Genomic DNA, 23,855 nt, shown 5'->3' on the forward strand with positions numbered 1-23,855 from the left:
CGCCTCTCCCGGAGGTGGAGTAATTATACCGACGTGAGAGCACTCTCCCGTCAGCATGGCATGTCTTCAGACACATGGCATGTCTTCAGTGGCACAGCTGCGCTGATGTAGCGCGGGAGTGTAGTCCAGCCCTCAGTCACCCCACCTCCACTTCTTTGACTTAAACGATTTGTTAAGACTGGTTTTGAGGACAGGATAGTTCAGGGGATTGATACAGGACACAGTCTAAATAAAGCTCTCTCATATTACATTTCTCAGGTCGCCAAGTCTACATCCGATGGAATCTTGAGGCTGGATCTGGATATAGTGGATAATGGCCCTCCAGACTTCACCTTGACTGTGAGCGATAACGAGAACGTCCCTCCTCCAAAGGAAACTCCAAAGCCACCTATGCCTCCTACAAAACCCAGTGTCGTGTCAGAGAAGCAGAGTGCAGTTAACAGCGTTGCTGATCAAGAGCCTAAAAAGCCTCCGTTGCCTCCAGCAAAGAAGTTGAAGGAGAGTACGCCGTCAAAGGACGATCTGAACGACAAGGATGAGGGTTCAGTCAGTCAAGGTGAGGAGGGTGAGGAACCCAAAGCTTCGGCAGGGGACAAGGAAGAGAACCTCATGGAGGTCAGCAACAGCAGCACGGCAAAGCCTCCGATTCCTCCTCCTAAAATCTTATCGGACAAGCTGAAAGGGGTCAGGTGGGATGAACTAGCCCCTCACCCTCAAAGCACAGAAGGTTTGGAACCATCCAAGGGTGGCAGTAAAGAAAACCTCACAGAGGTGGTCACAACAGCTACTGTGAAACCTCCACTTCCTCCTAAGATTTTATCAGAAAAATTGACAGCAAGTGTGGATTCCACCCCGAGCAATTTAGAGGTGAAGAGTTCAGAAGGCGAGGAGCCCCATGATTCCAAGCCCCCCAGGGATGAAATGGAAGACGGGGAAGTGACAGAATCCACTCCCCAAAAAGTAGAGCTTGAAGAAGGAAGTGAGAGAGCTGCTGCTGAGAAAGAGGAGCCACAAACAATACAGGAACAAATAAAGACTTCCTTAGTTACCGAAGCAAAGCAAGAAAGTACGGAGGTTCCTAGTAAAGAGAAAACATTTTTACCACAGTCCATAGCAAATTCCTCACCTCTCAGAACTCGCTGCGTATCCCTAGGAGAACGGCTCAATGAATCGAAAAATGCAGAAAAAGAACTTCTGGGTCCAGGCGTCCACAAGGAGCCCCAATCCTGCCTGGCTAAAATGGAGGAGAAAGTGGCTTGCGAAAGGGAAAAGACAGAAAAACTTCTGCAAAAGGTTTTAGGCAGAGAGTTAGAACAAGCACAGGAGGGGAATGGGCCCCCCGTAAATGCAGAGACATTGCTTAATGAGGCTGTAGAACAGCTCCGGCAAGCAGCACAAGTCCTACAAGAAATTAAAGGGTTAGGAGAACTGAATAAGGAACTGACAGAGAAACCGAAAGAAAAGCCGAAGGATCTAGTAACTCTTTATAGGAGAAGTGCTCCCTGAGATGTACTTAAGACGACACTTCTTTCTTACAGTCAAGCTGAATATTTGCTATTTACGACTTGTACCATTGCTTGGCCAGTGTTAAATAAGGTTATGTTTTGCTATGCACAAACCGAGCATTCAGAGCAGGGCATTTCAGTTATAATTTTCTTTTTGTTCTGTCTTTATGCCATATTCCCATCCCTGATCACAATAGGAAGTTAGAGGACATCGAGTATCAGTTGCAAAAATGTGAATATTCCTTAAGGTCTTGATCCAAAGCTCATTGACGTCAGCAGAAAAAACACCAATGGGCTTTGGATTAGGCCCTAAAAAAAACAAAAAACAACCAACAAACAAAAAAACCCGCCACCACAACACTGGTAATCAGACTAAAGGTCAGTTTTTCAAAGGAGGGCATGGATATTCCAGCAAAAAATTCATGTGTGCATGTATAAACTGGCACGTAAGACATGGAATTACTCAGTTTGCACTGGTGCCCAGAGAGTTTTGCCAATGCAGTCATTCCACTGGGAATCTGGCTGCAAACGTCCCTAAATTTTGCTCAGTTTGTTCACTTGCTGACAAGTTTTGACTGCCTGGCCCAATCATATTCTGGAATAAGTGGTTAACAGTTTCCAAAGATACTCACTGAACACATCGGCAGTTCAAAAATTGTCTTAGAAATTCGTACAAAACTGGCAAACTGGTGATGGTAAGCAGTTGTTTTCAGCTCTAGACCAGAGCACTGTCCTAAGAACGGTACAAGTATTCATTGAGCCTCAAACTACCATTGCCAAGCAAGTATTAATTTTTCCTGTGGGGAAACAGGCAGGGATGTGAAGTGATTTGCCGACAGAAGGAGTTCATTTCAGAGCCCGGGACAGAACTTAGCAATCCTACCCCTAACTCTGTGCTCTTTCTCCTAGACAGCGCTGCTTCGTCTGAAATACTGCTTCTTGCTGAAGCAGTCCGAAATGTTCATTTTGAAGCAATACATTGACCTGGTAACTAGAGTCTCCTGTATTTGTAGATGTAAACAGTCAGTTGTTTGGAGGCTCATGGGAGCGGTTGGCTGGTTGTTCTGAAAGTAGACTCTCCCCCTGCTGTGTGTCGAACAGCATTGTCCTGGGAGGTTGACTGATGACATGTGCGTCATGACAACTGGTTTTGCTGGAATGTCTAATCATATCATTTTAACAGGGAAATGCATTTTGCAGTTTAAATCTTGGGGGGTAGGTGGCTGAACTTAGTACACTGAAATGAAGAAGGCATTACTAAATAAGGGCCCAGTCTGGTTCCCATGGAAGGCAATGTACCTAATTTCTTGGTCCTCCTTGGTCCTTCCTTAGGGAAGTCGCATCTTCCTAAGCATCCAATGAGAGAAACGTGATGAAATGAGAATAGTCATGGTGACAAAATGATTACAAAACTATGTCTTGCATGACAAAGATTAAAAGTGTAAGCACCCTTTGCACCCTCAGACAACACGTGTGGATGTGAACCAGTCCAAGTTCAGCGATGCTCATTTACCCAACCAAGCCAGGTCATCACAGGGCGCGGGTGCATCCCTTGTATCCTTCTTTCAGAGTTTTGCCCTAAAATATTCATTCTCAATGGCACCACATCAACTACGCAGGGATTCTAAGGGCCACCACCTCCTCTTGGCTTTATCTAGGTTTGTGCAGCAGAGGAAGGATTGGATTTTTCTAAGCTGATCTTATGGAGCTCCGGGGAAAGCAGGTGGATGTTGAATAGCTAAGGCCCAGCAGAATACAAAGAATTTCTGAGCCAGAAGAGAGTTCAGCTTGGCAGTTCTCATTGAAAAGTATCTACACTACCCAGTAGCTTGTGCCATCTGCCCCTTCCAAGTACTAAGCCAGGATCATGCTATACGCCTTCTTTATCTCAGGTTCCTTCTCCATTAGCTCACTGAGGCTCCATGGTACCACATGCTGCAAACATCTACCATAGCAGCAGCCAAAGTAAAACTCAAACTACAATTCCCCCCCCCCCCCCCTTCCTAATTCAGCTGATGAGTACTCTTTGACATGTCCGGCCCAGCCCTGACCTAAGGCATTTCAGGAACTGAAAAATGGGAACATCCCAGATAGGAGCTACATAGTCACTCAACCAGACACTTCCAAATCGAGTGATTAGAACAGCCTTGTTTTAAGCTGCCTCATTCTCAAGCCAGTCATAGGAATTCTATTGAAAGTCTCTCATTCCGTCACTCATAAAGTTTCTGCATAGTAGAATTTGCTTGAGTTTCAGGTGCCAAAACAGCCCTGCTTTTAGACACCGGATTTCCAAATATATGCAGTCCAGAGCATAGTCCCCTCGATGCAGGCCAAGGATGAACTCTAGTGCTGCATAATTTACTGCTGTAGAGTCAATGTGAACTGAGGTATCTTGTTTTCTTATGAGATGTACTTATAAGACAAGGGCTAACAATACAGACCTAGTCTATTCAGTGCCTACCAGCTTCTAATATGTCTTTTTCTGCATGTGCACTTTTGTTTACCGAACACTGTGCGTTGTGAACATGAGCTGTACAAACCTGGTGAGTACAGAATGTCTTGGGATGTCAGCCTTCAGGGAGCAGGAGGCATTTGTGAGATAAAAATTGTATAACAAAAGGATAAAATAGATGGCTAACAGAGATGTATATGTAATAGGGATGTGCCCAGACCAGAACCATGATCTGGCCATGGTCAACATTTGGATGCAGATTCAAATCCCAGTGCTAAAGTTGTCCCTTATCCCTATTAGGACCAAACCAAACCCCTGGATTTGAATACCTTTGAACACTGGGGAAGGTCTGGATCCAGCTCAGACTCATCTCCGATATACATGGATGCTTTCGCTCTTACAAATATTTTGTCATCACAATGTGCCTATTAAATATCTACCTACTGTAGTGCTGACGAAGAGTCCCAGATCTCCTTATCTATTGCAGCAAGAATCTACAGGATGTGCTTATATTTACTGTATTTTTTAAATCATACTGAATATTCTAATGTCTGATATTTTACTGAAACCCCAATAGGATTCCTAACAGAAGACACTTGAATCTGTTAGGAGATGGGAGAGCTAAACCTTTTTACAAGCCAGAGCTAAATACTGTATGTACTAACGTCACTTACCTTCATGTACTATGTCTTGTAAATAACTATAAATTAAGTGAACTCTCTTTTTAACACCCAGTATCTCCATGGCTGAAAATGTTGTGTTAATTACGGAAAAATAGCCTTTTGTATAGATTTAGCAGTTTCATTCTAAAAGTGATTAACCCACCTAGAATTTTGGGTCGACTGGGCTTTTATATGTAAACAAGGCTTCATGGTTTGTTTAGACCATTTAAGTTTTCGCACATGTTATTCTTGTTCAGGGCATAAGCCAATCTCTGCCTGATGGGGATGGCAGGTCATTCCAGAGCTGTCTTTGGGTTTCTTGCACCTTCCTCTTAAACAGCAAGTACTAGCCATTGTCCCAGCCAGGTTCTGGAGTAGAAGACCCATTACGCTGATCTAGTGGGACAGTTCCAGTCTTCATTCTACCTACCACCTAGGTTTTCGTCACTCAGAATCCCCAGCTGCACTGAGCTTGCTTTCTCACGTCTGAAGACGCTGTGGGCGTGTCGAGATGGAGCGTGACTCAATTTCAGATTTGTACACGGACTGCCAGAGCTGCATGGTTCCGACAGGAAGGAAGTGAATGTGCTAGTGAGTGGCAGTGAACGATTGTATCTGAAAATCAGCTGTCGTGGCTAGTGGAAAGGCAACGCTGCCTTCTGCGTGTAAAGAGCTTTGAGATTTGGCAATAAAACTCCTTTCTAAGCACACTCGGCTTCAGAGCAGTTTGTTCGTAACAAGAAGGAAGAGCAGGCATTGGGAGAGAGTATTAAGTCTTTGCTCGGATACGTTCTATCACGGCCAAAGAGGGTTGTGCAGACTGTGTCCAGCCTAGTCTTTGGGCTAGCTCACGGGCTAGCCACAGATCTCAAGGAAGGGGCGGCACAAGTATGGACTGTCCCAGGAGCAGGCCAGGAATCAAAGTGCGACACTGATAACCCTGTGCCGAGGGCAGCTTACTACTGCCATGGCTGCTCTGGCTGGGATGCAGGCGCACGCTTCTCCCCCAGCTGTGCAGGAGGGGCGGTAGCACCCTTGCAGCAACAACTTTCCTTCCTCTCCCCACACAAACACACAGACTAGTTGTGGGGGGAACCTCCCACCCCTTCCTCTCCCGCACCGGTGTATAACTCAGCTCACGACTGAGACCCCTGAGAGTGTTAGAGTTGACTTATGGGAACAGGAGAAGGTCCTAAAGCTGGGGAAGTTACTCAAGCAGATTGCAAGTGTCTGATTTAAGGGCAGTGTTGCCTAGTGGTTGCAGCAGAGGCTAGGAAGCCAGGGCTTTGAGTTTCTATACCCCAGACCGCCACTGAGTATCTGGGTTTCTTTGGGAAAGTCACTTACTCGCCCTTTGCTTTATCCAGTTATAAAAGTGCATAGAACCGCTTCTGTGATCCCTCGCAGGGACGGAGGAATATTGCAGGTCACCTTTTATCGGAGGCTGTCCAAGCACCAGTTTGCTTAAGTGCTGTTTTTGGAGTACTGATAAAAGAAAGCCGATCGATCCCAGATATGCAACTTACTTTAAACAAGATTTAATTACTTCCTTCCAGCCACTCTAAGAAGTGGCCTTTAACTGCATCACAGATTTTCTGGAACACTGATGTTGGTAAAATTAAATATCTAGATTAAATGAAGTATGTGGAGCACGTATTAATGATTTTAAACACATTTAGACCATAATGTAGTATTGACATATGAAACATTCCCCCTTTTGCTTCTCCTCCCATGTAAATACAGAGATTTATGGTCAGAAGTAGAGCTGAACAAAATGTTTCAGACTTTTTGCCAACCGAAACAGTTCCTGAAATTGTCTCCATTTAGTTGAATTTAAAAAAAAAAAAAAAAGAAAAATCGAAACGTTGTGTTCCGACGTTTTCAAAATGAAATGTTTTTATTTTTATTCAAAAATTTGCCTGTGTCAAATTTTGCCTCCATTAAACCAGTTACACTAAAAAAAAAAAAATTAAACATTTTTGTTCAACCTAAAACAGATTTTTTCACCTTTTTCAAGGTCACTGCCGAATTTGAATGTCAAGGTCACTGCCAAATTTGAAAAGTGTGTTTTGGGTCAACCTGAAACCTTTTTTCCCAGTTCAGCCAGTGAACATCTCTAGCCAGAAGGGACCATTATGGTCACCTAGTCTGACTTCCTGCATAAAAACAGGCCCTAGGTTTCACCCAGTGATTCCTATATCAAGCCCAACAATTTGTGGAGGAACTAGAGCATCTGTTTCAGGAAGACCTCCAAGCCCCAAGTGATGGAGGATTTGCTACATTCCTGGCTGGTCCATTCCAATGGTTAATTACCCTCAGAGTTAAAAATGTGGATCTTACCTTAAAACAGCCATAAACTACAAAGCTCTCCAAGATTTCGCCTTTCAGTTCAAGGGAGAATTAGAGGAATTAATCAAAGGCACAAAACACGGCCACAATATTTAGAGACAGAAGAACCCTATATTTCATTCTGCTATGCAAGCCCACACATTTTGGAAAGCCAATTTTTAATTTGTTCCTGGAAACTTAGTCACGATATCCCCCAGTGCCTTACCTCATGGTTATGCAAACTGCATTATTCTTGTGACAACTGCTGATGTGGCACTGTTTAACAGTTAACAATTTTGTGCTTGGCAAGAGGATTCCTGCTCGTCGAGGAGCACGTGAAGTATTATTAAGCAGTGTTTCCCACCCACCCTCCTATCCTTCCATAGTTATGGCCCAGTTCTGCAAAATAGACCTAGCCTCGGAAGGGTCTGCAGGATCAGCCCTTAAACCACCTGCTTTCAGCTTTATGGTTCTCTCTGGTCTTGCTAGCCTGTCTTGTTAGCGTTTAAAGGCCAAGGGTGGGAATTTTATACAATTTCTGTAAGAGGTTGGCTGGGCCCCAGCAACCAGGCTATATGACTAATAACCCACTGCCCCCCTCCAACACTCATCAGTTTTAAAATATTGAATCTTGTTCTCTCTCACACGGGGAATTCAGAGGCCTGTGTTGCACCTGGAGCTGCAGGGTGATATATTACAACTCAGAACACGTGGAGCATCTCCACACTAGAAATTCCCCCATACCCATTGCCTACATCTCCTTGCACATCTCCTATACTTCCTGCTACCTCTGCTTGGCCCAAGGTCTCCCCTTTCCCACCTCGTCTCCTAGCCCTGACATCACCCCTTCTCTCCTGTTGTCCCTACTGTTTGGAAAAGCCTCTTAATTAACATTCACCAAGTGCCCTCTACCTCCTATTCTCTCTATCAAACCCCTTCCCAAACTATCCATTCCCAAGAAGCATAGAGGCATCCTGTGCCATCTTGTGCCTTTAGACTTAAAGCTCTTTGAGGCAGGGACACACAGACAGACACACACGCTCAACTTTGTGTATAGCCACGCTGATATAAATATCATTTTACTTGTGCAGCTGTCATTTGTCCTCCTTACTGATCATCGCATTTGGATTCAAATCTCTAGGAACCCCCTGAAGGAGGGCTAGGTTCACACATTAGATAGTGCCCCAGTGTTTGGGGGCTGCAATGGAAGAAGATTAATTTTAAATGGGTTACTTAAAAATAAGGGCAAGTGAATCAAATTGACAAGAAGTTAAAACTCCGTCCCCACTTTTGACTCACATCATCATCCGCGGAGTGATGCTGCGCTTTTATAGCATCTTTCCCATCAGGATCTCAAAGCACTTTCTGGACATTTATTATTCTTTGTGCTACCATATAGCCCTGGCGTCCCAGCCATGGACAAGGACCTGATTGTGCTAGATGTTGTACAGACCCAGAACTAAAAGACAATCCTGCCCCCAAGAGATTACAATCTAAATCCTGAATTTAGCCTCAATATCCCTGTGAGGGAGGGAGATATTATTACATACAGGCCACAGCTGAAGAAACTGAGGCACAAGAGAGGCTAAGGCCTAGATTCTCAAACATTCGAGTTCTGCGTCTCTCTGCTTTTGGTTGCTCAATGGACATCTTGCCCCTGAATGTCAGAAACGCTGATGTTCATGTTTCCAGTTGAAGTCAATCCAAAAACTGAGAGAGTTAAAAAAAGTGAGAGTCCACTTTTGAAATGTAGTCCTTTAATGACTCACCCATCCCCCTCCAGAAGTCCTTGGGCAATGGCAGGAATAGAACCCAGAGTTCCTGCCCTTGAATGGGCATAAAATATTGGACTTAAAAGGCAGCAGGTTTAGGGCATGTCTTTCTGGGACAAGGCGTGCTGTTAGGCAAGAGGAAGAGCCCCGAGTGACTACGAATGCTGCGTGATCGGGTTTGTTGTTTAAACATGAGGGCAAAATAAGAAACTTGACATTCTTTTGGAGGCATTTCAGGGTGAACAATGAGGTCATCTAGTGCAAAGACTGCAAGGGCCTGTATGAAGGAAGAGGTCAAGGGGGTAGAAGGAGGGAGGATGTGGGTGGACAATACTAAGAATTATCTGGGTGTAGAGATGAGACAAGAGTATTGCAGACAGATCCTGTCATGCCTTCCCCACGTGGGCCAGACAACTTGCAAACAGAGGCTGTTGCAGGGGTTACTGGCTCCCCCTCCCCACACCACTTATGTTAGTGTTTAATGGCCTCTTGGCTTCCAGAAGTTTCACAGATGCCTGATCTAAATTTGAAACATGTTTTGGGTGAGCTTTACTAAAGGAGAAAGGATGGTCCTGGGGTTAAGACACAGGATGGAAATCAGGAGAGCTGGCTCCTATCATGACCTTGGGTCAATCCTGTAGCCACAACTTCCTCATCTGTGGGGGGGGGGGGGGGTGTCTCCTAGAGCTGGTCAAAAAAAGTCTCTTTCAGTGAAAATTTTTCCGTATTTTGGCTGATGAGGTTTTCTTTTTTTTTTTAATAATAAAAGAAACCCAACAACTTGAGGAAAACTGACTTTTTTGGGGGGTGCCAAGTTTCTACAACCCCCGCAGTAGTGTTTAATTAAACACACTTCTGGGACAAACCATTTCCACCAGCCCTGGATTCATCTTACTTAATACCTCTCACCTGCACATGGGGAGCCCAGGTTCGCGGACATCTATGAAAGCTCAGCTACCACATGGCGCAGTGTTCATATTCACTCAGGGCTCTTCCTCTTGCATTTTCCTCATCTAACAGGATACCTTGTCCCAAAAAGACATGCCCTAAACCAGCTGCCTTTTAAGTCCAATATTTTATACCCGCACACGTCACCATCTTCCAGAGGTCCAACAGAAATGACAGCTATTGTTTATTGCAGACTCCCTCGGAGGAAATAAAGCAGCCAGCTCCATTTTAAGGCCTCTGCTACGTTAGCTGCCACAAGGAGTATATTTCTGAGGCACAGGTCTGGCTATGATGGCCCCATTACCCTAGTATATGAGCTCCCCAGAATCCCTACAACAACCCTGGTGAGGTAGGCAATGCTGAAATCCCCAATTTTATGTAAGCAGTGTCAGAATGAGCTCCAGCCTGACATCTGGTGGTGAGGTGTGGCAAGTTGTGGAAAAGAACTTCAGGGGCTGATCTCATTTGCATAGGCACACCCACCCCGCCTAGAATGAGGCCATAGCTGCCCAAATGGTCACTTTGGCTGCTGTGGGATCCCGACTGTCTCTGTTATTGGGGCAGGAAGAATAAATTGTTATTACCCTGATTATGGGAACTGTGCTTGGAACTGTACTTGGCCTTTTGTTATGATGGAGGGACTCACCATCAACTAAGTAGCACTTGCTAGGCAAGGGTCATGGGTTTCAAAACTGTGTGAATTGAGAGATCAAGGGGATAAGTATTAATACTTGGTGGCATGGGCCCCTTGGTGAGGGCCTTACATGCTAATTGCATTTCCTCCTCTCTCCACTGTGGAATATCAGAGCTAATTTTGATTCCATTAGGAGTCTAGTTACAGGCTGTTAAGCTCACTTTGGGCTAATGGTGCACCAGCACTGAGGCTCCCCTACTACAAGCTGAATTCACTTAAAAGCTGAAATTACTGAGCGTTGTGTTAAGTAGTGCGGGAGCCTGAAGATATATTGTGGAGCAGTTTCTGGGATGGCTGGAGTCCCTTGTGGACAGGCTGGTGGAGCAGTTCATAGGACGGCGGGAGCTGCTTGTGGGACGCAGAGCGGAGCAGTTTGTGGGGCGGTGGGAGCTGCTTGTAGGATGCGGAGCAGAGCAGTTTGTGGGACGGCAGGAGCTGCGTGTGGGCCGCAGAGCAGGGCGGCTGGTGGAGCGGAGCGAAGGCCTATGGAGCTGTGGGGCGGTCAGCTTCAGATCATGTAAGGTGCCCCTTACCTCTCTCCCCCCCCCGCCCCCCAGGTTGGGAGGTAAAGGTCCGCAGATAAACTTTCTAACTCTGGGGCTTCCCTCACCAGGGACAGAGACTTTTGGGTCATTGGACTTCTGGGACTTTGGGTGACTTGCGGTTGCTGGACTCAAGAACCAAAGGGAAAGGGCATGCCCCAAATGTGCTTGGGGTGGGTTTTTGCTCATGGGTTGTGTTATGAATCCTGTTGGTAGTGTTTCCCCAACATAATGCCACATTGTTTCTCTCTGTTATTAAAAGGCTTTTTGCTACACTCAGACTATGTGCTTGCGAGAGGGGAAGTATTGCCTCTTGGAGGTGCCCAGCGGGGGTGGTATATATTTGTCCCAGGTCACTGGGTGGGGGCTCGAGCCGGTTTGCATTGTGTTATTGGAATGGATCCCCTAGATATTGAACCCGGCCCTTGTTGCTGCCAACTCTGACGGGCAGAAGGGTTACATTTATAGATGGGAAACAGAGACCTAGAGAGGCTATGTGACTTGCCCAAGTTCACACAGGAAGCCTGAGAACTGGAATCTTTGATCGTTTTCCATGGAAATGGTCTTACTTCCCAGCAGCACAGATGGCAGCTGCTCTGGGTTGGTTTTACTGAGCAGAGCCAATACATTTGACTTGTTTTCGTCTGAGTCTAAGCCTGAGAAGAACTAGTTAACTTTTAAAAAGGCTCTGAATGCCAATTGTACTTTGTATGCAAACTGCTGGATTAAGGAGGGGCTGTATCCAAATCTCAGATCATAATATTCAAAGTAGTAAGACCCTGATCCTGCAGTTGCAGCCATGTGGGTTCAAAGTTCTCCCCCTATGCAGATGTAATTGCAAGATCAGGGCCTCAGAGCAAAACTGGCAGAGGGCCAGTCAAGATGTGGAGTGAGTGGGATTTAAGCAGCACAGACCTTGCACTGGCTTCACCCTCACTGACCATTTACTTCAAGGATCATTTAAAAGTTGGATGGGAGTTGAGATCAACCCTAAGCTGTGGGCACATTCATTTTGGTTGCAGACCACAGTGGCTACACTCTGAGGTGGTTTTTCAAGCTGCATCCATCACCGGCCAGGGAAAGGAGTGTCCTGTACTGCTCAAGGGGAGGAAAATAGTCACAGTGAGTTCAAAGAGTCTCAGAACAGGGCCATTTTCACATTTCTTTAGATATCTGATCCCATTTTTGCAAAATACTTGGACAAAAAGGGGATTGTTTCCTTCTGAAAATTGGGCTAATTTTGAATGAAAGTATTTTTGCTGCCAAAAAATCATCCTCCTCCTTGATCTGGTCACCAAATCACCATTTTTAGCACAAAAATAGGAGAGGGGTTTCTAGAAGTTTTGCGTGACCCTGCTCAGCCACATGGTACCTGTGACATTGACAAGCTTCAGAGAAGTCTTAGCCAGGTGGGACGTGGCCTTCTGGCTGGGCTGTTCCACAGGAGAAGAGAAGAACTTCTCAGGCCATGAACCAGGACTCAGGGGACCCTCCCATTCACCTCCACAGTTCACAAAGTCTCCTGAAAAGTTAGCAGCAGGAGCACAAGATGCAGCTGTTTCCCACCCTGTTATCCTGGAGTTCTCGTGGTGTCCAGGTATACCTCTTCCAGCAGCTCTCCAATCTTGTATTGCCACCGGGGCCCCAATCCTGCAGTGACCTCTCCAGGTGGATGGACCCTGTACCCACACAGAGGGCCCCCTCCCCCCCCCAACAGGGCTCCACACAGGCTTCGGGGGGCTGAAAGCACAAGATCAGGGCCTCAGGCCTGGTCTCCACATAAAACTTAGGCTGACCTACCTACATTGTTCAGGGCCGTGACAAATTTCACACCCTGTGCAGTATGGTCAGGATTAGATCCTCCGATTGGCTCAGAATTCTTCCGCTGGCTAGCGACTGCCTCTTGGGGTAGTGGTGGGGGGGTATGACAGATCTGGAAAAACCCTTTCCGTCGCTGGACTAAATGTCCACACTACAGCGATGCAGCTGCAACCGTGTCACCGCAGCGCTTGTCACACAGACATACACTCCACTGGTTACTGCACGGAGACGCTCAGGATGCTACTGGGCCTGCCTTTGTCAGTTCAACGAGTCAGAAGGGGGGAGGGGGGAACTGAGCAATTCAGTATGCTGGAGAGACAGTGCAGAATGGCACAGTACTAGTTAGCCTGGCGTAGCTAGAGCGCACTGGGACTAAAGTTGCATACTTCAGATTAGCAATATAGCGATCTGCACCGGAAGGCAGTTAAGCAGATAAGATAACTCAGAGTTTTCCCTTTTAAGGATAATGACATTGTCATGATGGAAGCAACTGGCTCCGGCTGCCTGTCAAGCTCTTAGGACGCCCGGCCTGTCAGGGGCAGTGGTGAAGTTGACTGTAAGATGTGTTAACAGCCCACAGGAGCAGGTCAGCTGATACTACAGGAGCCCTCTCTGCTTCCGCCATCCTTCCCTCTTCCAGTGCAGTGCGCGTTCAGCTCCTCATCACCCCCAGGACGCAGGGTCAACCACCACCCTCCTGTGCAGTGAAAGTTCACCAGCGTCGAGGGAGCACAGCCATGCAACTGGGAAACCAAATAAACTCAGCCTAGCGTTGGTCGCCAAGACCTCAGCTCAGTGGGAAAGTTTCCCCAGAGAAAGGAGCAAGTTGCTGGGTGTGGAGGTTTGAGGTTTCTGAAATCAAAACAAGGTTTCCCCTGGGCTGCTCGTTTGTGAAATGTTTTCACATGTGACTAACACTCACCTGGCCTCTGCGTCGCAAATCCTGCCTACGCATTCACGTTTTGGGGTCCGCTGCCATGGAATAAGGAACCTTCACGTACATTGGAGGATATTAGCATTGTTCTGTGCTCTGAGCGGGGAGCGGCGTGTGTGCAGACAGTGACCGGCAGGCTTCAGCTGTTCACTTTGGAGAAGCACCCCACAATCCAGACGCGGATTTGAAGTGCTGAAGCCTAGGCTGCCATCTCACAAGGCTCAGCTCTCCCAGAAGATGTCTACTTCTTCCTGCTAGTCCAGAAATCCCACAAGGGCCCACACAGGATAGTTTGGCACTTCCGCTTCCCCTCCCCCTCCCAGACAGAACCAGGAGACACCCCGGAGCATAACAATGAACCAATCCGTCCAAAAGTAATCAAACTAGTTACAAACAGCAAAAGGTGGCGTTTGACCAGGCTCTGCTTCAGGCAATAAAGGAGGCCAGCGAGGAGATCATATTTTAGGAGACATCAGAGTAGGCGCAGAAGCAAAATCCTTCCCCCCCAGTGTGAACCCAGGCCAATACTAGATCAGGAGGAGTCCAATGGAGAAGGAAGTCTGCTGATAGGCGAGAGCACCCCAAGCAAGGCCATCGCTAGCACAAAGGATGCTGGAGCATGCTTCGGAGCCTAACGCTGGTACTGTGAATGCAGGCAACGCACCCAGGGCCAGATCCCGGTGAAATTCTAAGCTAGGTTCTATACAATCCACTTCCTTCACCTCTAGCACTGACCTTTGGTTGGAGCTGGAAGGGGGCAGACAGATGTCAAGGCCCAGGAAGGGGGAGTAGCCCAGCAGAATAAATCATTGCGTTGGCAATATGTGCCATCTGTTTCTAGGTAACCCAGAGAATTCCCTAGTAAAGGGATGTCAGGGGAAAGCTGGATTCACTTTGGCACTGACTGGTTATCCCTAATGGTGCTGGTGCCCGGCTTTACCCCCCCACTGCCCGGGCTGTCCCAAACTCTGCCCCTCTCAGTGGGGCTGTTCGGAAGGTGGATGGCACAGCATGTGTGATGGGCCATTGCTGAATGTTAGGTGCGGAGCCAGAATGCAAATGTCCCTGGGCAAAGAAAGGGGGCAACACTCAGCCAGTCTGACCCTGCGGTGGGGCTCCCTAGACTGAATAATACCCTGTGCAGCTGGGGCCCAACAGCTTAGGATTGCAAGCACCTTCCATTGCTATGGACCTCACAGGTTGGTCCTTCAGTGCTGCTTCCTGAATCTCCCACAGGATCAGGACCAGCTAGAGGAGTAGGAGCAGAGGACTGCAATAGCATGCAAAGCCTTGCACTGCAGCGGTAACCCCACTGTGCTAGGTTACAAAACCCCCAGGATTGCCCTGAAGTCTCCAGGAATTAAAGATCATGTCAGGTGATGACACCTCCAGGAATACGTCCACCAACATTGGCAACCCTAAGCCCTGTACAAAGACAAAGCAAGAGAGAGAGTCCCTGTCCTGAAGGAATTGCCCTTTGTCTGTCTTGTCTATTTCAATGGCAAGAGGAAGGAGGTGCTATTATCCCCATATCATGGATGGGAAACCGAGGCCCAGAGACGCATGGCCAGATTTTCAAGAGCTCCGTCCCCAGCAGCTCTGACTACTCTCCATGGGAGCTGGTGGGTATTGAGCACTTTGGAAAACCTGAGCCTAACGGTACGTCTACACACCAATAAAAAAAAACCCAGAGCACCAAGTCTCAGAGTCCAGGTCAGCTGACTCGGGCTGCGGGGCTATCAACATTCAGTGCAGATGTTCAGGTTTAGGCTGGAGTCTCCCCCTGGTGGGGTCTCAGAGCTGGAACTCAGCCCAAATGTCTACACTGCAATTTTATAGACCCGCAGCCTGAGCCCTGCGAGCCAGCTGACCCAGGCCAACCACGCATCTTTTATTGCAGTGTAGACAAACCCTAAGTGACTTGCCTGGGGGTCACCCAGGAAGCCTGTGGCAGAGAGTTTGGAACTGAAGCCAGAGCTCCTGAGCGTCTCACCCTTCCCCAAAGTGTGATGACACTGCACTGCATGTACTGCTAACTGGGTAGGATAGGGTGGTGATCACAACCTTGAACGCTTCTCTTTGCAGGACTTCATTAAGTTGTATTACATCACCGTCAGGCTGTGCTAGCCACGGTACAGACATCATATAAAATACACTCCCTGCTCTGAAGAGGGACCTAGCGCCACCTTGGAAAAGCAGGAAATATTTCTTCTCAGTGGACAGAGGATGAACTGAAGCCCAGAGAAGACTGTGGCCGGATTTTCAGAACTGCCAAACTGTAGCAAACCAGTGACTGCAGTGAATTTGCTAGTGCCCTGTGCCCAGCACCTCTGGAAATCAGGTCACTGGTGACTTGTCCAAGGCCCCAGAAAGAATCAGTGTATTGGCTGAGGACGCAGCAGCTCCTGGCTCTCTGACCTGTGCTCGCACCACTCAACCATAATTTATTGGAGCGATTGTGAAGTGACTGAAAGAGGCCTATTAAGTTCATGCTTCATGGGCAGCTGTAAAGATTTAGCGTACATCCTCAGATCTTGGTTATAAAAAGAATTTCCTTTCTAATCCGTCTCTCTACGGGGGCGGGGGGGGGGGGGAAGAGCTCCCAACTTCTCCTTAAACAGGAAAAGCCTGTGAGCTCTGATAAGCAGAAATACGTCCCACGGGACCGAGTAAGAGGCAGACAGCAGAAAGGAAGAGGAATATGGCAGTGAGGAGTGATGCACAGGTGTCTAAGGAGGCAGATTGTGATCACGTAAAAAAGGGAAAGTGCAGTAGCAATTAAAATGTGTGAAGCTGCGTGGCTGGAATCATGCAGTGTGTGTGTACATGACCTCATTTATGGATGCTAGCACTAGGAAAAATTGTGTGTGGGGGGGAGAATCTATAAGTGATTGTGTACACTACAAATACATTGCTGTGCATGCAGTGTAAACCCAGCCTTGGGGCCTGAGATCTGCAAGCCAGCCAGCATGGGAAAACCAGTGTGTGTGATGGAAACATTTGATAAACATATGACATCTGTCTTCTGTTTCCGGTGCTCTGTACAGAATCATCAGGCAGAAAATCTCTCGCTGCTTGGAGAAAAAGCTGAATTTAACAAACAAACACACAGTGATCTGCTGAGACTTACTAAGACTCAATTCATCTCAGTTTACCCAACACAAATCAGATCTAAAACAGAGTCAGGACAGCCTGTGTACTTTCTGGATTCAAGCACTTTTTCCTTCATGAACTGAGCAAAGTTCACACCCAAATAAATTCAAACCACCTGCGTTGGCGTAATTATTTTCCATTTGCACTTGATATGCCGAAAACAAGTATCCCCACTGGATTTCTGCATCCCTTGGAGGGGTCATTTCTGCACCAACAGCCAAGGAGTTCAGCAGCAATCTTAAGAAAAGCCTGTTGGACAACAATAAAAACATGGATTGGCCTGAAATTCTGTACCAGCGGAGTTCCTTGCAAACCATACAATTCCAGCTGCTGTATGTTCCATCCCCCTTCTCTGAGCCCAAGACCATGGAATTACTCATTAGCCCTGGAACAGAACCATTTCTGTGAACTTGCACATGTCCAGGGGCAAAGACAGATGTGATAAGCTCTGGAAAAACAAACAACAAAAAAACCTAAAACACAACACCACACAGAGAGCCAGAAATGAAACACTTCCAAGGTTGCACTTAAGCCTCCTTCTAACACAAGGTGTTGCTTCCCCATCTGTTCCCTCATTAAACTATCCATCAGAATCAGAATTGCACCCCTTCCTTATCATGTTTTACATGATGGAATTAACACAATCAACTCAACGTCAGTGTAAACATCCTCCTGCAGAACTGTTGTGGGAGCCTATTGGAAACCATGTGAAAATTCACACTGCCTGACTTCAGCAGGAGCAGGACTCGGCCCTCGGTTTTATGGCCTCAGTTTCCCGCTGCACTGAAGAAGCCGCAAACGGTGTCTCTCTAGGACCTCTAGATCACTTCTGGGTTGTTTGGTTTACTGCCCAGTGGGCCTGCTTCAGAAGTTAACACCATGCTCTCAGGATAGATTATTTCAGGGCCTGGTTTCATTTTTGCCGCTCGTTGCGGTTTTAGAAGAAGGGAGGGAGCAGCGCTTGAGTGCTTAACCCAGGCAGCTTGTTCAGAGCCACCGACACACTAGCTACAAGCTGAGGCAGTCCGGAGAGCTGCAAAGTAAGCAGGATACGCTGGGCTGCTCAGTGGAAAGGACGTTTCATAATCTGCGCTAGTGTTTTGGATTCCTGCCAAGCCAAGATTTCCTTGCTTCGGAAGAGCCTTCACACTTGCTGCAAGACCATCCATTTATCTGCAATGGGATTTCTGCTACAAGTCACCATAAATTACAAGAGACCAAAAGAGATTAATTTGGTGTGAACTGACCATTCTAGCTGGGACATACTGGGCTGTATCTACTTTTCTATTACGTGCATATTTAGACAACTGTATTTATGAGGCAGCCGCAGCTGTTCTTCTGTGGCGATCCCTGCTGCCGAGTGTGGGGGGAGGAGCAATTACCACACACAGAGCAAACCTTTGTCAGCAGAGATCTAACTCAGCCTCAGATCCACCACCTTGTGCTTTTCCGCAACGCCATGTGCAGAGGGAAACAGTGACCATGAAAGCAAGGGCTCAGACCTGCTCCCGCTGAAGTCAGGTGAAGGCAAGGTGAATTTTCACATGGTCTCCAATAGGATCAGTGAAAGTAAAAGACAGAATCAAACAGAGTATGGCAATTTCCTTTGGCCCTGATCCCCTACTACCCTAAAGGCCACCCTGGCTGGTGAACAGCCATTAATTCCCTGATCCATATGCCCATCACTGCAGTATCCAGGCTCCTCTAGGTGGAGTAGGACTGGCCACAGCTCACGCTGGGGGCCATCATGTGCTGACTAATCAAAGTAACCTCTCCATCCATAGGACCTGAGCATGCTGCCCCCACAGGCTCTCACCAGCCCCAAAGTACAATATATTTCATAGTGCAACAAAGAATTTGCCACTGCACCAGTGAACCACCTTCTGCCGTAGTCTGCCCCCAGCAATGAGCTTTGCTTGAGACTTTAGAGGAGAGTTACCAAAAGCTGATTAGGCAATGGTCCGTATAGCAAGAAGATTCTATACTGACTTCTGTGGACATCAGCTGATGGCTCCAAACTCGGGAGATGAGGATTATCCCCACCAATGTTACCGGAGATTACCAAACTCTGCGGCTCAGGTTTTTCTTTGCATTACTGGCGCAAAGTAACAGACAAAGGGTGGGAGGGGAATCAGATCACTCACCCAGGGGACTTGAATCCAGGTCTCTCTAGACCCACTGGCTCATGCCATTTCTCAGTTTGAATCGCCAATGGAACTTCTTCAAAGTTCTACATTGTGCCAGAGGTTTTGGTCTAGGCTCAGCCCTACTTGTTGTTATTGGTCATAACTATTATTGTTCATTCTCTTTATTGAGCATTACCTATTAGCATGCATGGGTTAAGTTTTAGCTTTTCCTCAGGGCCTTCATTTCCTTCTCTACATTGTCCCTGGCCTTCCTCCTTTCTAAAGCCACTCCCCGCCCTGGCTTTGTACTTGAACACATCCTGCACAAAGGGAAGAGGAGCCACACTAAGAAGAAAGCCAAGTCTAAGCCATGTAAGAGAGCAGGGGCACATGGATATTAGTCCTTTTGCAAATTTATCCTCCCACCACGTGAGAGCTGGAAATGGTGGAGCTGATTTGAGCCAGGCATCTCAAGCTCTTCTAGCTAAACTGCCTAAAACTGTATTTACTCAAGAGACAAGCTTTCAGATAGTTGTCCCTGTCCCACCTACTGCTGAACCGTCCGTCACCTCATGGCTCCTCCGGAACCTCTATGTTTTGTAGAAGCAAATCACAGGGAATGAGGAAGTAGGTTGTGATTGGACAGTTTGGTTTTTTCAAGTTTGATTCCTGCAGTAAGATAACTAGAGCCCTGTTCTAAGGTGCAGACTCCAGTAAAAAGGATTCCTTACTTATAAACAAGGGACCTGGTTCTGATCTCAGAGATGCTGGCTTACGTAAATCTGGAGTTGTGCCATTTCAGTCATTGGAATTACTCAGGATTTACACTGGTGCATGTAAGAGCAGAACCTGGCCCCTGGTTTCTCCCGGAAAGAACGCTGGGCTGTTTCATACAGAACACATGCAATCCGCCTTCAAAAAAAACCAATCTCATTTGCTTCCAAGTGACCCTTTAGCAGTAGAGCCCTCTGGGAGTTCCTAATTCATAACTGAGACAGACTAGAATCATGCCCAAAATATTTCATACGAGTTCTAAACAAGCCTTGCCAACACCTTTTCCTATAGGCCTCCATGCAATCCCTGTTTCCTTGCAGTCTTAAGTCACTGCCCAGCAGACATCACATAGCCCTGTCTACACCAGGGAAGAGCACAGGCTTCAGCGTAAGCTCAGTGGAACCTGTGCTGAATATGGCTTGCCCTGGTGCTCCCTTACAGCTAACCCTGTAGTCAGCACCAAGTCAGCTAGCCTGACTGCTGAAGCCATGTGATTTCCTAGTGTAAACAAGGGCCTGGGCTGATATTGGGGGAAGATGATGGAACGAGCATGCCACAGAGCTGCTCTTCCTTGCTGTAGCCCTTCTGGGCTCATCTGCATATGCATTGGCAACTGGTTTTCTAAGGAGCTGGATGGCAAATTTCACGTTTGAGGCTACTGCTGCAGCTCCCTCCCGTGCAGGCTTCTAAGCCAGAGAGCTTTTTGTTGAGACGTGGCTGCACTTTGTGGGACGCAAACTGGAGTCTGCTAGAAAACATTCAAAAAGAGGAACCCCTAGGGAAGTGAAAAGTCCGCTAAATTACCCCATACCAGGAAGTATGTGTCTTTTCAGTAGACTCTGCTAACCACATGCATAGATATCGCTTGGACTCATGTAATCTATACAACGTAGTCAGACAAAGTATTCAGTATGTCAGATCTACAAACATTGGCCAACAAGACAAACAGATATATAACTACCTAGGACTTCATGTCCATTACTGTTCTGCACACCACAGGCACTTGGAATTGTGTTGGGCCAGCAGTGATAAAAAACCCTCAGATTCACTTTTTGCTTGAGCACTTTGTGCTTTATGCAAATGGAGAATCTCCATTAGTTGTTAGTAGTATATGGACAATGACACACAGCTGAGTAATTCTGATCCCACCTAGCAGAGGGCAATGACACAGACACTGCCTATTACATTTCTATTACACAGCAGCTAGTGACATATCTTTGGTGTTTTACAATACAGGGTATGGGCCTACCTTTGAGATGATCCTCATTCTAGTCCTGATTTTACCTATGCTCCATAAACAATTTTGTTGTTGACCATTTACATGAGAAATGGAGACTCATGAACCTAATACCATAGAATCGCTTACAATGATCAGGGATTCAATCCTTCAGTGTAATTTGTATCTGTCATCTTTGTCACAGTCTCCCACATTTGAGCGTTGGCAGGCTGAACGGTAAGGATACAGCCACAGACTCCAAAGTAGAGACCGAACTTAGATGTTCTTCTACACCCCCGGCTAATTCAGACACAGGCCTCATCTAACCAGGCACTTGCCCGTTATGCAGTTCTTTTATTATATGGACAAAACAACTCCCAAGAAGCTGAGGGCCAGACACTTTTCAGTCTAACCATCTCCATGTGTGTAGACAGCAGTCATCTGATACAGGGGCAGGCCTAGCTAAGGTGCCAGAGGTACACATCACAGGCATAGGTTTGACCTGCCAATCTCCAGTAAGTTGCTGATCTGTATCAGAGTTGTCCCTAAGAGCCTCAGCGGACTTATTTCTGCCTGTAATAGGAATAAGAGCACAGCTGAAATGCCTCTCTCCAAGCTGTTGGAAAAGCTACCTGGGCATAAGAGAGTCTGAAAAAACAAGCAACACGGTACTGAGTGACCAGCATGTGCCAATGGACATTGATGAAGAACTGAAGCGTTGAGCTTGCTCAGATGCTGTCTGTGTTTCATCCAGCCATCAGACAGTCTCTGCTTAACTAAATATTTGACTTCAAAATTGGGCTTGAATTATTACTGGCACAGCTTTCGAGCGACCTGGGTCCCTTTAACAAGTTGTTATTCTGTGGGAGTCGGAATAAATTATTTGAGGAGGTTCTGGATAAACTCCTGGGTGTTTGTCGAGTCCTGGTAGCTTTCCAGGTCTCTGAAGCCCCAGTATGAGTGACTGTTAGAGGCTAAAGTTGATGTTTGTGTGTATTGCTGTGATGCCCTTCAGGGTTTTCTGTTTTCCAGCTTCTCACCCAAACTCATAACCCATCCTAACTCTGTAATTGGGACACACAATCAACTTCTCTAGGAAACATTCAGTTAGCTGTTTCAGACTCAAGAGTTGAATTACATCCAGCTGTTGGCACATACGTACAAACACCCAGTGAAGTCAGTGGGAATTCTGTACCATTCTGGCCTGAGGTGGCCCAAAGCGATGGGCTTAGATCCTGAAAGGGCCTGTGTAGTTCACCCACAATAACCTCTCAGCCATTGTAGCTCAGGAATAGGTCCTGGACACGGCTGTGTGCATTAGAATGTGTTGGCATGAGAAGATGGAATGCGGGCACTGTAAACAATGGGCATAATTCGTATAATTTCTTGACTGTTGCATAATGCTCTGGTGATGCCCCATCTACCTGCCATGTCCCCCCCGTAGGCAGCACAGAAAGGGTTAACTTTTCCTGACTGCCACCAGCAACAGGTAGAAGGCCTCATTCTAATTTTTCATTCAAAGGCTGCTTATAATTTAAGACAAATTTTCTAAACCTTTTAGGTGCGCAAACGCTGATGCGCAATGCAATTGCACAGCTAATTTGGGAGCAACATTACACCCGCACATTGGTAACTGTGTGCAAAGCTGGCTATTTTCAAGTCACTTGCACATTGCATTCTGGTATAATTGTAACAGCCAACCCAAATGTAGAATTGTTCTTTTAACCAGTCATGGTTTTTAAGCCACTTTCAATATTTGGGGCCTGACTCATCACATTGCCAACCACAAGTATTACAATTCTGGTGCAAGCAAATGGGCACATGCCATCACATTGACTGTGCATGCAAATTCAGTGTACAGTGCCACCCATAAGATGTGTTGGCACAAGAATAAATGGGAATAAACTGGCCAAGTTTAGGCTGGGAATTGGGTTTCTAACAATCAGAGGATTGAAGCTCTGGAATATCAGTGGGGACAAACAACTCAACAAGTTTTAGGATGGAGCTTGATAAGTGTATTAAATGGGTTACATCAGTGGTTTTCAAACTTTTTTCTGGCGACCCAGTTGAAGAAGTTTGTTGATGCCCGCGACCCAACAGAGCTGGGGATGAGGGGTTTGGGTTCAGGGCTGGGGTAAAGGGTTGGGTTGCGGGGGTGAGGGCTGCAGGGTGGGGCCGGCAATGAGGGGGTTCAGGGTATGGGAGGGGGGTTAGGGCTCTGGGCTGGGGGTGCAGGCTCTGGGCTGGGGCCGGGAATGACGGGTTTGGGGTGCAGGAAGGGGTTCCAGCTTTGGGGGGGAAGGGGGTTTTCAGGGCTGCAGCAGGGGATTGGGACGCGGGCTTACCTCGGACAGCTCCCGGTCAGTGGCACAGCAGGGGTGCTAAGGCGGGACTGCACTGCACCCCCGGAAGTGGCCAGCAGCAGGTCCAGCGCCTAGGCAGAGGCGCACAAGTGGCTCTGTGCGGCTCTTGCCTGCAGGCACCGCCACTCCCAGCTCTCATTGGCTGGGAACCGGCCAATGGGAGTGTGGAGCCCATGCTTGGGGCAGGGGAAGTGCACAGAGCCCTGTGGCTCCCCTGCCTAGGAGCTGGACCTGCTGCTGGCCCCTTCCGACACCACGCTGCACCCCGGAACAGATAGGGACTAGCCTGCCTTAGCCAGGCAGCACCACTGACTGGACTTTGGACTGGACTTTTAATGGCCCGGTCAGTGGTGCTGACCAGAGCGACCCAATACTGGTTTGAAAACCACTGGGTTATATGACAAGGTTGCCCTGATAAGACTGGAAGGGACCTCCTGGGTTATGTTCTTAAGTCACTTGCAGCCAGTTTTTTAGACATGAGACAAGAAATAGCATCTGGCAGGATTGGCTAAAATTATCCCTCAAGTAAGAAGAGTGCATGCAATGAGCCAGAGGACTATACTTC

General features: G+C 47.2%; 1 protein-coding gene and 1 long non-coding RNA gene across 5 annotated transcripts in view; one reads left to right on the top strand and one right to left on the bottom strand.

Moving 5' to 3' along the window:
- The window catches only part of PLEKHO2 (pleckstrin homology domain containing O2), a 40,883-nt gene extending 35,556 nt beyond the window's left edge, over positions 1-5,327 (top strand). For both annotated transcript variants that reach the window (XM_037910754.2, XM_037910756.2), the window contains one exon: positions 259-5,327. In XM_037910754.2, the coding sequence (XP_037766682.1) occupies positions 259-1,506 (1,248 nt within the window). In that variant the 3' untranslated portion in view covers positions 1,507-5,327. The remainder of the gene's footprint in view (positions 1-258) is intronic.
- The window catches only part of LOC122461933, a 51,059-nt gene that overhangs the window by 13,943 nt on the left and 13,261 nt on the right, over positions 1-23,855 (bottom strand). Inside the window, exon 3 of one of the 3 annotated variants that reach the window (XR_006284198.1) lies at positions 16,539-17,060. The exons of the other annotated variants lie outside the window; for them this stretch is intronic. This is a non-coding gene — a long non-coding RNA (uncharacterized LOC122461933). Of the gene's footprint in view, positions 1-16,538; positions 17,061-23,855 lie in introns of those variants that run through there. 3 annotated transcript variants of the gene reach the window in all.

The sequence above is a fragment of the Chelonia mydas genome, chromosome 10, assembly GCF_015237465.2.
Source record: "Chelonia mydas isolate rCheMyd1 chromosome 10, rCheMyd1.pri.v2, whole genome shotgun sequence".
NCBI classification, from domain to species: Eukaryota; Metazoa; Chordata; order Testudines; family Cheloniidae; genus Chelonia; species Chelonia mydas.